The sequence below is a fragment of the Xyrauchen texanus genome, chromosome 17 (genome assembly GCF_025860055.1).
Source record: "Xyrauchen texanus isolate HMW12.3.18 chromosome 17, RBS_HiC_50CHRs, whole genome shotgun sequence".
NCBI classification, from domain to species: Eukaryota; Metazoa; Chordata; class Actinopteri; order Cypriniformes; family Catostomidae; genus Xyrauchen; species Xyrauchen texanus.
Genome location: NC_068292.1, coordinates 33,402,743 through 33,417,341, shown reverse-complemented (window position 1 = coordinate 33,417,341; position 14,599 = coordinate 33,402,743). Strand labels below are relative to the sequence as shown.

Genomic DNA, 14,599 nt, shown 5'->3' with positions numbered 1-14,599 from the left:
TCTAAACGATTAAAAATAAATAAATTAGAGAGAGAGAGATGATGTTTGCCCAGTAAAATTAATAACCGTACAATTAATTCATTTGAATTATTATTTTATTTTAATATACATGCATATCAACATAACACACTACATGCGTACAATCGCTGTTTATTGATGATTGAAATAATACGTCATCTTCGTCCAGCAGTATGAACGTTTCTGATTGGCTGTTGTTAGCGGTGACCTGGCAACCGTGAGAAAGCTTACAGACGCTGATTTATGCTGTAGGATCTTCATTTGACGCACAGATCCCGTACTCATATCGACAACCTGTGATTCCTTGACGACACTAGTTGCTCTTCCTCCATCGACAGAGAGGATGTCGACGAGAACGCTGCCTCTGCTCTTCATTAATCTGGGTGGAGAAATGTTGTACATTCTGGATCAGCGCCTACGGGCTCAGAATATCCCAGCAGATAAAGCCAAGAAAGGTAGATAGCAGCTAATATGCCAGGTAGATCACAATGGAGATAAAGCCAGTCTGGTATAGAGATCTAGATTATGATCTGTTAAAACGACCAGCCATTGTTATTGCATCATATCTGGGTGATCTTTCTACGGATGCAATTGGATCTTCTGCAGTACATAATTAGCCAGTTAGCCTTTGTGTTTGAATACAGTGGTGGTGCTGTGGCCCAGTTCAGTTGCAAGCCAGGAGACGGTCAGTTAAGTAGGCATGTCATTTTTGTGTTTTTAAGCCTTGCCATTTGAAGAACATTATTAAAATGGTAAGACACATTTTTAATATGCAACAATGGCCAAATTAGCCTTAATCTGTCATGTTTAATCATCCATGGAGACCTACAGTTGCCACAAAAAGGGTTTGGGCACTTAAGTCAACTTTTAAAATGTACGAATATCAGTGCATTACACAGGAAAATATCAAACCAAGTGGCACTTATTTAAAAGAAAGATAGCACAATTTTCAAGCAGAACATTTCACACACGTAAAAAAAGTTTGTTTGGCCTTAGATAATAAAACAATAATCATAGGCTACTGTTCAAATTTTGGACACTTTTTGTTGGTCAACCTTAGGGGAACATGTCCACATATAATGTAATATGAACTACATATATCCACTATATGAAAGTTGGTAACAAGTAACCGTAGGGGGGAAACACTTAAAGAATAATTGAAGTTTGTCTAGAGGAATGGTCTAGCAAAATTAGTTTACTAATGCCACTTGGTTTGATATCTTGTTATCTAATGCAATATAATTCATGCTACAATTTATAAATATCTAAAGAACCTGATACACTAGAAGCATTTTTCTAAAGCAAACAAGAAATTTTGGCCATTAAAGGGAAAGTTTTCCCCAAAATGAAAATTTGCTCTCATCATTTACCCTTATGCCATCCTAGATGTGTATGACTGATTAAGAATATCTCAGGTCTGTTTGTCTGTTCAATTCACCATCAGAAAACTTTGAAGCTCCAAAAAAAGCACATGAAGGCAGCATAAATCTAATCCATAAGACTCCAGTGGTTTATTTCAAGTCTTCAGAAGCAATATGATAGGTGTGGGTGAGAAACAGTTAAATATTTAATATTTTTTACCATAAATTCTCCTCCTTGCCCAGTAAGTCGGCATGAAACCGCATTGTGACCTATTTCCGAATTAAACGACATATCGAACTTGATTTTATCCATCATTATTGATTGGATTGTGAAAAGTATTGTAAAGTTTGCAGTGGACACAAACACACACCTCTTCTGCCGTGCTACTCGAGCCAGAACTGGTGAAATTGAGCAGCGATCTTAACACATTGATGGTCAAACTGACAACATAAACGCACAAGCATATTGAGGTTGAAAAACGAGTGAATAAAAGATAACAATATTTTTACGTTTTGAATCAAAATACACTAAATATAAAGGGAAAAAACACTTACTTGTGCTGTTCATCCCAAGATACCAGCATTAAAAAAGCATTGTACAGAGGCATCTGAAGCATTGTATTCAGTAGTGATCACCTCAGCAATTCAGGCGTGAAATATCTCGAACACATTTGCGAATTCGCTATTATTACTCCACATTCCAAATGTAAATTCAAGCCAGCTGGCCTGTAACCAAGGAAGTTTGGGGTAAGAAATGGGAGTTTTGTAGGAAAACAGTAGAAATTACGCATGGATGTATGGATGCGTGGATGAATTGTTCATGATAAGACAAGTAACATGCATTAATAAAATAAATAGGGTCAACTCTGATTTAACGTGTAGATTTACAGTGAAAAGAAATACATATTGATTTGTTGCTCACCCACTCCTATCATAATGCTTCTGAAGACATGGATTCAACCACCGAAGTATTATGCATTACTTTTATGCTGCCTTAATATGCTTTTTGGACCTTCAAAGTTCTGGCCACCATTCACTTGCATTGTTGACCTACAGAGCTGAAACATTCTTCTAAATATCTTTATTTGTGTTCTGCACAAGAAAGAAAGTCATACACATCTGGGATGGCATGAGGGTGAGTAAAAAATGTGAGAATTATAATTTTTTGTGTGAACTATCTCTTTAATATTTTCAGAGGGATTGTATTCATCGTTCATACATTGTAGTTAAACGGACTTTACATTTGCTCAATGCTCACCCTTATTTTTGCTGCAGACAGCACTGTGACTACCGGTAAATTACATTTCCTCCAAAGCTTTGCAGTATCATGGTTTCCTGTCTAATATGTGCCTGTTTCACGGTTTCCACTTTTTGATTTGCAATATTTGTAGGACCTTTAGTTGATTAGACAAAGAAAGACATTTTTTTTATTATCATGAAATCAACTTTGTAGTTATGCAGGCATCACACATTGGCATCAAATACTACAGTGGTCACAATATGTTACTCTCTTGCAGATGACTACTGTGATGTATATAGCCGATGCTGTATAAATACATCACTATCCTTCTAGGATCACTTTCAATATCATCTTTGTGATTTGAAATCTTTGTAGCCCCTGTAACAGATTGGCTAGAGGAGGACAGGAAAAGAGGTATTGTTAATATACTGCTTGCTTCGCTGCTGGCCATAGATTGAAGTAGCGTGAGTGTGTACGTGTCAGCTCTCATAGGCTCACTTGCTCTGTGTAGATGGAGATGGGATTTCTGCACTCTTGTAACCGTTATTTTACATTTTGAATGGTTTTGTGTAAGAAGCACACTATCATAGAATAAGAACCCCCACATTCATGCAGCTTTACCATCTGCCAAGACAAAATAAAAAAAACTTAAGTTTGATCACTATTCTTTTTTTCTCTCTCTCTCTCTCTCTCTGCAGTACAGCTTACGACAGATTGCATTCTGCTTGCTTGGTTTTTGCTTTTGTATTTGCACAGAATTGCTTTTGACTTACTGCAACTGTTTCTGTATTTTGTGTTGTGATAGTCATGAATGATATCATTACCACCATGTTCAATAAGAAGTTCCTGGAGGAGCTGTTCAAGCCACAAGAGCTCTATTCTAAGAAAGCCTTGAGGACGGTGTTTGATCGACTGGCTCACGCTTCAATCATGAGACTCAATCAAGCTAGTATGGACAAGGTAGAGACAACGGCCAAGAACATGTTGCCATTTTTTCAAATTCAAATAACATTTACACATTTTTTTTATTAAATTTTTGCACATTTTATCAATGTAAACAACTTACGATTTTACTTACGCCGTTCTACAAAACTCTGTACAAATGAGTGAGTTCTTGTGAATTAGTTATTATCTCTGTGTTTTGAAACACTCAGACATCATGAGACAGGCAGACTACTTGTATCTTATTTTGATCTTTCATTTGAAATTCTCTTCATATGTCATAACGGTTTAATAAACTCACTTACCACATAAACTTTGCCAAATGGCTCCCTCTGGTGTTTAATGTCACAAGTTATTTAATGGCTTCTTTATCAACATCTTTGCATTTTGTTTTCTCATGCATAGCTCTATGACCTGATGACCATGGCATTTAAGTATCAAGTTCTGCTGTGTCCTCGTCCTAAAGACATCCTCCTTGTGTCCTTCAACCACATGGATGCCATCAGGGACTTTGTGAAGGACACTCCCAGTATCTTAAGCCAAGTGGATGAAACAAACAGACAACTCCTAGAGGTAGCTTTACTTAACATTACTGAAGTATTGTAGACTTGTAGAGCTTAATATAACATATTTACAGGTCATTTGCAGTTACTCAAATGTTTATCTATAATTGAAGATAATATCTGGTTGTGACTTAAAAGGTGTCTCTTTTCTTGTTATTCCAAGATATATACCCCTTTATCTGGTGGAGAGTTGCAACTAATTAGACAAACACTTCTTGTCTTCTTTCAAGATATGCATATAAGAGTAAGTCTTGCTATACTTACATACGGAATGCTCAGAAAACCTAAATGAACAGTTCACCCCCCAAAAATCATTTACTCACCTTCATGGTCCCAGATGTGTATGATATTTCATTCTTCTGCTGAACACAAAAGATTTTTCCTTCACAAATGCTTTTGGAATGCTCCAAAAAGCATAAAGACAGCATAAAAATAATCCATATGACTCCAGTGGTTCAATCCATGTCTTCTGAAGGGATCCAGTTGGTTTTGGGTGAGAACAGATCAAAACGTAACTATGTTTTCACTGTACATTTTTCCATTGCAGTCTCTAGGCACAATCATGATTTCAAGCTCGATTACACTTTCTAACACTTGACACATGCGCAGAGCGCTAAATTGCACTAGGAAGCGTAATTGAGCTTGAAATCATGATCGCCAAGGAGACTGCAGATTTATAGTGAAAAAAGGGTTACATTTTGGTCTGTTCTCACCCAAAACCAATTGGATAGCTTCAGAAGACATAGATTAGACCACTAGAGTCATATGGATTACCTTTATGCTGTTTTCATGTGCTTTTTTGAGCTTCAAAGATTTGGAGTGCATTCATGTGCATTATATGGACCTATAGAGCTGATATATTTTTCTAAAAATCTTCATTGTGTTCTGCAGAAGAAAGAAATTCATACAAACCAGGGAAGGCATGAGGGTGAGTAAATGATGACAGAAATTTCATTTTTACGTTATGTATTCCTGTAATTTTTGGCTATTTTTTTAATATGCAAGTAATCATATACTACTGTATTAAGGAGTATTAAGTTAAACAAAGCTAAGTAAATGTGATATGAAACTTTCATTGTTTTTTTAGGTATCAATATTCCTAAAAGACAAAGTGCAGAACTCCAATGGACGCTTTGTCCTCCCCACTTCTGGGCCTGTACCTTATGGGGGACACACCCCGGGACTCATCAGGTACTCATTGCTTTTCAATCTGTTCACAGGCTTTTTTAGCTGGAGAGGTTGCTGCTACTATTCCTAGAGTTTATTCAGCATCCCTTGTAATAAACACATATTATTCCAGTATTTATGCAACCAAAGCACACTATGTGTCAAAGCAAGGAAATAACAATATTTAAGTTGAATATTAATAATAAATAGTCTCTGAAATAATGGATAAAGTTTGCTCTGAAACCACCTGTGTCAGTCTCTGACGGAGTCTGACAATGAGGGTTTATGGTTAATTGCATTAGCAAAAGTCTTTGACATATGAGACCTTTTCTAATTATAGCTGAGTCTGTGTTTAGGAGTTGACATAAAGCATGTCCTTGAACTTTATCAGCAACAAGATATTTAACTTAAAATGTACTGTATATAAATGTTTAATAACCCCGTTTTGAGACTGGTCACCATCTTTTGTTCTTTTAAGTAGTTTAAAAGGACAGGACCTCTCAGTTTCCCAAAAGTATTTCATGTCAATATCCCTTGATATTGTGTCATGTGGTGCAAAATGTTAATTGATCCTTATTTCAACAATAATATATTTTCTTTGTGATGCAGGTTTGATTGTTGCATTGAGTTTCTATTTTGCTATGTCATGTATATCCTCATTAGTTTTTTTCTGAATGTGTTTAATTCCCAGGATGTTTAGCTGTACTGGCGAGGAGGTGAAAAGATCGCAGTTCCGTGATGGTGGCAATTACAACTCCGCTCTCCGTGAAGGTTCTTTCGAAATGTATGGGGATCGAGTCATCAAACTGGGCACAAACATGTGAGCATCAATCATATTACAGCCATTCTTATGGGCTTCCTAAGAATACCATCATTCCAACTGATATTCAATAGTGGAATCCCATCAGTAATACCCTCCCTGGATCTTCAGCAACCCTTGATGTAATGGGATGTAATTAATCACGTGCCGTGTTTTAGTTTTATCATTGGCAAAGCGACGTCTCAAATTGATTTGTGAATACTTTAGCTATAAACCTTTCACTGGAGCATTAGCTCTGAAACTGTCCTGTTTGATCTTTCAGGTACAGTGTGAGTCGCCCTGTTGAGACACACATGTCTGGAACCTCCAAAAACTCCTCACAACACACTAAGGTAAAGGGAATTATACTTTGATTTTACTTTGTTTATATTTTTGTGTTGCTTTTACATCACTTGGCTGATTTGCCGTAATTGCTTCCTCTTTGTAAATTTGTGAAACTATTAATTATGAAATTAAATTAATGAAAATATTTAATGCGTTGGCATATTTGAGCTTAATCATACACGTCTGAAGGTCAACACAACTCCAAATCCTCTGGCAAAAGAAGAATTGAACCTCCTTGCTAGACTGATGGGAGGTTTGGAAGTGCAGAAATCAGCTAGTACGGACTCCGGCTTCCGTGTTAACCTTTTCGCCACTGATGAGGAGGAAGAGTACGTTTTTTTGTTTTTAGACTAAACTAAAGTCAAAGTTTAATTGATCAGACTATGACTAACAGAGTAACATGACTGAATGTAGAAAATACATTAAGCTTGAAATATATTTATTTTTTGCAATTAAATAAATATTGTTCAATTTAAATGTGATTTTATTGACATATTGAATTATAGATTATTTTCTCCCACAGGGAAGCTTTGATATCAAGACCGGATGAGCTTTCTTATGAAGTTATTAATATCCAAGCAACAAAGGTACAGTGTTGGTTCACCCATCACTATATTACTAGTCAAAAGTTTGGAGACACACACCTAGTCATGCTTTATTATTTCTATTTTACACATTTTTAAATAATACACCCCAAAAATATTTGAGCCTGTTTTTAAGATTTATGCATTTTAATTTCATAACAAAATTCCATTAAAATCCATTGACAAAATTAAATGAATAAAATGTTATATACTGCATTAAATTTTTTACATTTTATAAAAAATTACTCAAATCAATTTGATGGAATTTTGTTGTGAAATTTAAATGTGTAAATCTTAATTTTTTTTTTTGTGTGTGTGTAGTAGAGTCATCAAACGTATGAAATAAAACAAATTTAAGTATGGGAATGTGACTGAAAATGTAAGCTACGTTGCATTAAACAACTTCACCTGGGAGGTCATTTAAACAGTATTGAAGGATTGCATAGAATAGGATAGAATAATATAAAATAACACTTGTTGTTAAGAAAGTAATATGTAACCATAATTTATGTTGTCGAAACTAATTTCAAGCATATAAAAGGATAGTTCACCAGAAATAAAAATGTTTCTCATTATTTACTCACCCTACTTTACTCACACATCCCAGATGTGTATGACTTTCTTCTGCAGAACACAAATTAAGTTTTTATATGTAGCTCAATCAACTCTGTAAATCCATACCATGCAAATGAATGGTGGCCAACTTTGAAGCTCATTATGGCAGCATAAAAGTAACCCATATGTCTCTAGTTGTTAAATCCATGTCTTCATAAGCGATATGATGGGTGAGAAAAGAATGAATATTTAAGTACTTTTTTTACTGTAAATTCTTCATTGACTAGCCCCGACCACTAGGTGGCTTGCACGAAGAATGTGGACCGCCAAAAAACAAAAGAAGAAGAATGTGGAAGTGAAAGTGGAGATTTACAGTAGAAAAGGATTTAAATGTTAATCTGTTACTATTTTATATATATATATATATATATATATATATATATATATATATATATAACTACATACCTTTAAGTATAAGCCTTTATATCAAAAGGTTTTTAAGTTCATGAGAAACATATACTCAGTCAAGTGTGTCCAAACTTTTGACTGTATTAATAAACTTAGGTTGTTTCAGTGCAGCATTGCTTGTTCCTAGGCCTCAAAAAACTTTGTAATCCCTTTTTACCAATGATCCACCCTCACAAAGCTCTCAGATTGTCTAATTGGTCTTTGACAAGCTAAAGATTATGTGACTTGGGTAAACTGGCTGAGCTAACAAGAGGACAATGGGAATAACATTACACATCTGTAGGATATTACATATATAATTTAGAGATGTGGAATTAATCAGTTAAAATGGGTATTTTGCACGCATACTACAATCATTATATGTAGGGTAACTTGCATGCATGCTAATTTTAGGAGGGAATTTAGGGTCTCGAAATATGTGAGCTATGAACTAAATTAAACTGTCCTGATTAGTTAAGGAAATGTATAATGGAATTAGTCATGTTCGACAACCATTATACAATAAATTAGATAAATGACAAATAACTAGATTATGTGTCTTAATAGATTCTCCACCATTGAAAACATAATACTAAGTCTAATTCTATCAGCTCACAATTTCTATTGTAAGAAATTAGCTTTAAAAAGTGAATTATGATTAATTCACTTATTGGAGCGATATTATTCTCATGGCTTATTGAAAATAATGTCACATGTATTTAGGTACAGCTTTGAAGCTAAAGCTTTCAGAAACAGGGATGAGATTATTTATTAAAATATATCACAGTCAAATCGTCTTTGAATACAGACAAACTTTATTACTATTCTAAACATAAATCTAATCTAACACATATATACATGAGACAGGTTGGTGAGTAGTGACAGAATGTGAAATAACTGATCAGTACTGTGAGGATGAACTTTATGGAGTCTATCGACAATGCCTTAAGAACCATTTATCCTTCTTTGAGTCTACATTTATTTGCTATCGGATTATCCAAAATATTTAACCAATTCACCAGCACTTTGAGCAATGTATTGGAGGTGTTACTTGCGTGTCCTGGTGTCCTTTATGTTGCTCGGTTCTTGGTCGAAAGTTCGTTCCATCGATGTTTTGATCTCTTTGTATGATCAAATTTATTGTCAGTATGAATGATGTTAGCTGTGAAGCGAGGCCTTCTCACTCCTTGTCTCACATGGGAGGACCTGGCCGACAGTGGAGCGACCAGACGAAGCATGTGCAGGCCGAAGAGCCTCAAGAGGATGAAGAGAGCAATCAGCTGAAGAGCAAGAGGACGAAGAGTCAAGAGAGAGACTTCTTCCTGTTTGGAACTATTTGAACTGAGATTGGCCGCATCCCCCATGAAAGGCTCTGGTTACAATATCATATTGGTTTTACACATCATTGCATTTTATCAAGTTAAACATTATAGTTACCATTCTTTGAGATAAATCATACAAAATTAAAGATTATATTTATCAATTATAGGTGATTGCACATCGCTACACACCTTTTAAAGAGTTCTATCAGTCTATAATCCTTAATTTGTCAGGTACAAACGTTACCACAGTTCAAAGTGATTTTCAGCATTATCTAGCAAGGCTAGATTAAGATGAAATGTCTTAGAGTTCTTAGTGGTCCTTTTAACCTTACAAAAGAGAAGTCTGCTTTAACTGTGTGTGGAAGATCAGGTTGCAGAGGGGCCTTTCTGACCAATCAGGGTGCCTGGGCCATTTGATTTGTGTTTTGATTCGGTGAAACATTCCAAACTGAAAGGCTGTTTTTTTTTTCCTAGATCCAGATATATGTTGTTTAAATTCTTCTGCATATGTAATGTTACACCTCTCACTGGGTCACGTACCTTGTCTTTCAGGACAAACAGACCAATGCTGAGCTGGCAAAGATCATGGGGGAGTTTGGGGAGGTGGGTGAGCCAGCCCCCAGTTCCAGCAGCAAGGGTGATGACCTCCTGGCCATGATGGATGGTCTGTGACTTAGACTTGATGTTGATTTGATGTTCCCTTTGGCTGAGGAGAGTGACTTCGTGTTTAAGAAGGATAAAGTGCTACTCAGCAAAGAGGCCTTTTGTCTCTACAGTGACAACAGGTACCTTATCCATGAAAGAAGGACAGCTAAGCTCCAAGAGATTTTCTTTGTGAATTTCATGCCAGTTTTCCTCTCTTGCTACCGAATGCAATAAATGCAAAAAGCAGGTAACAGCAATGTTCCAAAATCAGTTGTGGACTGTTTGTATACCTACTGAGGCTCTGGTTTGATTTCAATCTTCACAGTAGTGTCGGCTGGCAATGTGAGAGTTCTGTGACATTTAGATCAGTGGACAGAATGATACATCTTTCCTGAACTGTCTTAGTTGTCGGTCTTAGAGGACAATCTGTGCACATGGAATTCAATTAAATCTTTTGTTTGATGTGCAACTAAGAGGTCCAGGATATGATGTTCAAGTACTCTATATTTGTGTTGTATCCAAACAACAACCTCTGCTTTAAGGGATAGCCCATCCAAATCTTACAATCCTGTCATTATTTACTCAACCTCATGTTGTTTCAATCCTGTATGATGTGGAACACAAAAGGAAATGTTTGGTAGAATGTCACCATTCACTTTCATTGTCTGTAAAAAAAGATGCAATGAAAGCAAATTAGTTGTTCTTCTGTTTTGCTCCACGGAAGAAAGAAAATCATATAGGGTTGGAACAACATGAGGGTGAGTACATAATAATAGAAGTTATAGACTAGAGTAATACTATCTTTTTAAAATATTGGAGGGTATTGGAAGAAAACCGAAGTGCACTTGCAGTAATTATTAAGCACACATCCCAGGAATCCCCTGGTTAACAGGAAGCCCCAGGTCATTTTGTTTGATAAAAATGCAACAGTCAGGTATTTCAATGTTAAGAAATTGTCACAATTCAAATAAATGTTGATGTCTTAGAATGTGCATTTACTGCATAATTTAAAGGGAAAATGTATATATGAATGCCACCTTCCATGGAAAGAAAGCAATGCAAAATGTGTGGTGGATGAAATATTAAATTTTTTCCCCATAAGTATAAGAGTTTATTTATTGAAGTGAATGTACTGTAAATCAAAGTTAATTTGTATGTTTACTTATGGAGAGCCAAATTACTCAAAATGAAATAGTTAAATTATTAACAAATTATTAAATACATAATTAAATAAAAACCCTACAAAATCATTCATCAATGAATCACTACATAAATCAGTAAATGTCGCTTGAATTCTGTTTTAGCTCTAGTTGCATCCATTTTCATTTAAAGGGATAGTTCACCCAAAAATGAAAATTTTCTCTACTCACCCTCATCCCATCCCAGATGTGTATGACTTTCTTCTGCAGAACACAAACAAAGATTTTTTGAATAATATCTCAGCTCTCTTTGTCCATTCAATGCAATGTCAAAAAAGCACATAAAGGCAGCATAAAAGTAATCAATAAGACTCCAGTGGTTAAATCAATATCTTCAGAAGCGATATGGGGTGGGTGAGAAATAGACCAATATTTAAGAGGGTTTTTTTATTTCATTATTCTCTTCCCTGCCCATTAGGTGCAGAATGCAAATGTGAAATTGTAGATTTACAGTAGAAAATGACTGAAATATTTATCTGTTTCTCACTCACATTTATCATATCGCTTCTGAAGACATGGTTACTTTCATTGTGTGGACCTAAAGAGCTGAGATACTCTTCTAAAAGTCTTTGTTAGTGTTCAGCAGAATAAAGAAAGGTATACACATCTGGGGTGGCATGAGGGTGAGTAAATGTTGAGAGAATTTTCCTTATTGTGTGATCTATCGCTTTATGGGTTGTCTTTTGGTGGAAATTTCACTTAAGCAAGAGCTAAACTTGGTACTTAATTTTTAACAGCTATATTTAATGATTAATTTAATGATTATAAAGTTTTATAACTATTTCATTATGTATTTAATGATTGTTTAAATATTTTGAGTTATTTTGAGTCATTATATTGAATATGAAATAAAGTAGATCTTTTTGCAATTATTGATACTCTGTCAATGTGTCTGCTTTTTGTTGAATGTACATAATTATTTGACATCTCTGTGCAGTGTCAAATCTTAGTTTCAGCAAAGTGCAAATCCTGCTTAGAAATATAGTTTCTTTAATACTTTCTTGTTGAATCATGCATAATAATTAAATGTAAGAAATAAAATCTAAAATCATTCAAAGCTAAAACCTCAAAATCAAATATAGCTTCAAACAGTGATGACAGGCCCAAGCACCATGAGTCCATTTCCACCCAGTGGCTTTCAGAAAACAATGCAAGGTGGACACATGCATTTGGCATTATTCTAAACAATTTTTAAGTAATTTGGGTAACTATAAGAGCAGTATTTTAAAGTCTGATGTAAGAGCCACACTTCCTGCTGCCAGGTTGTGAACAATGACCTTGACCCAAAATAGTCTCATCCAAGTGAGTAGCCCCCAAGACTAAACATACATCTAAATTTTGATCTAAATCACACATTGCACACAGAATATATGTGACATTTCCAGTTTCCCATTTTTGCCATTAATTGAATGCCTCACCATGGCAACACCATTCGATATATGAAAAATCTGTTTACAATTTAGCATCTTCACTGTCTTGACATAATGTTGTTGAAATGTGGTGACAGTCTCATGAATCCCCTAGGAGTATTTAAAAGTTCAGAGACTGCAATATTAAAAAAATCCAAAATGGCCTTTTGCCCAGACTTAATGGCCAATGACTGATGTGTGTGCAAAATTTCATGAAATTGTAAGCATTTCAAGGGCTTCAAAAGCACCCAAATATAGAAAGGGATAATAACAATTAAGGTGTTGCCATGGCAACAGTATTTAAGCTATATAATATTCCTTTACAATTTTACATCAGCACTGTCTTGACAATATTCAAAATAATTTTGAAGCAATTCATTTAAACACAAGAGGGCTATTTTAAAGTCTGTTAAAAATGACATACTTCCTGCTGCCAGTTGGTGGCACTATGACTGTGAACCATAATAGCTGCATCAATGTGATCAGCTCTCATTACCAAACATACAGCTGAATTTTCATAATCATGCAATGCACACAGAAGATAAGACACTTCCTGTTTTCCATTTTCACCATAAATGTATTGCTTCGCCATGGCGACGTATCAGTACCATTAAAAATACCAAAAATCTGTTCTCAATTTAGCATCTACAATGTCTTGGCATGATGTTGCACAAATTTGGTGCCAGTCACATGAATCCCCCAGGAGGAGTCAAAAGTTCAGGGTCTGCAATTTTCAGAAAATCCCAAATGGCCGACTTCCTGCTGGGCAGGGCTAATGACTGTGAGTATGAAAGTTGTTCTGCTTTATGACAAAAATATGTACCAATTTTGTTGACTGTAGGTGAAAATGGGGGTGCTACAGAGACTACACTAGATGGCGCAATAGATCAACTCTGCACTTTGTGTTTTGTGTTTAGAAAAGGTCACCTTGGTTACTACAAATGTCATATTTTTTTTTCTTTCATCAATACATAAAGAAAGAATTAAAGAGTTAGTGCGAGCTAGCTGTCAACACTCATAACTCATAATTGTATGCTTGTGCTGTATAGCTCCTGTTTTAGTGCATGCACATTGAGTCCTTGAATTTTGAACAACACCCAGCACAGTATTTTAGCAAGGCTGGTTGTGGTTTTATGTCAAGTGAAGATCAAGTTTAATAAAAGAAGACCATTTTATTGTATTTTCCCTCTAAGCCTCTCACCAGCACATGCTTTTAAAGTACTTGGTCTTTTATGGCTTTTCCAAACAACCAATACTGAAAACCCCTGTGTTAATTTGAATAGTTGTGGGAGACTCACCCACAAAGTTATGAATGAACTGCTGTCACAATTGTTTCTCAGTGGGAAAGAGCTTGTGATTTTCATTATCTGGGCTTTTTTTTTTTAAACTCCCACAGCACAACATATTTTGACATTATGTATTTTAAACACTGGAATCATATGGATTACTTATATGCTAGCTTTATTATGTCCTTTTTGGAGCTTCAATGTTTTGGACCCTGATGACCTGATGATTAAAATGACCTACAGAGCTGAGATATACTTTGAAAAATCTTCAGTTGTGTTCCACAGAAGAAAGGCATACACACCTGGGTTTGCATGAGAGTAAATGAATGATATGATTCTAAATACACATATATTGATTTTCCATACAGTATACATTAATTTAGTTTCTGGCAATAAAGAAAAGAAATGTGAAGCTGATATGTTCATTCAGTTTTCAAGCATATAACATAGATCTATTGAGACAAAAATAAGAATCACTTGGGCACAGCTCAGTATTGCCTACTATAGTGGGTGACTCAATAATTCTATTAAATATCATCAAAATATAAGACATAAGAATCTACCTATTGTCTATAATCAGATTTTGAGGAACTGCATTTTGAAACAGCATGAAAAAGAACTTTGCAAAGTGATGCTAAAGCAGTATTGGAATTATGCCACAAGTGAACAAACAACATTTTAAATGTGTTTCATATCTATTGTTATTCCAGTATGACA

At 35.2% G+C, this 14,599-nt stretch overlaps 1 protein-coding gene across 4 annotated transcripts; it reads left to right on the top strand.

The window, feature by feature from the left end:
* Positions 1-245: 245 nt before the first annotated feature.
* LOC127657998 (protein OSCP1-like) lies at positions 246-12,035 on the top strand. 4 transcript variants are annotated; one of them, XM_052147052.1, is made up of 12 exons: positions 246-473; positions 1,000-1,002; positions 2,995-3,033; positions 3,425-3,579; positions 3,967-4,134; positions 4,288-4,368; positions 5,212-5,315; positions 5,983-6,111; positions 6,374-6,443; positions 6,625-6,764; positions 6,959-7,022; positions 9,896-12,035. In XM_052147052.1, the coding sequence occupies exons 1-12, from the start codon at positions 362-364 to the stop codon at positions 10,013-10,015; spliced, it is 1,185 nt and encodes a 394-aa protein (XP_052003012.1). In that variant the 5' UTR covers positions 246-361; the 3' UTR covers positions 10,016-12,035. The 4 variants fall into 4 exon arrangements, with proteins under 4 accessions (XP_052003012.1, XP_052003008.1, XP_052003009.1 ...); XM_052147049.1 differs by lacking the exon at positions 1,000-1,002 and adding an exon at positions 2,655-2,672 and having other exon boundaries at positions 404-473; positions 2,897-3,033; XM_052147050.1 differs by lacking the exon at positions 1,000-1,002 and having other exon boundaries at positions 407-473; positions 2,897-3,033.
* Positions 12,036-14,599: the final 2,564 nt, after the last annotated feature.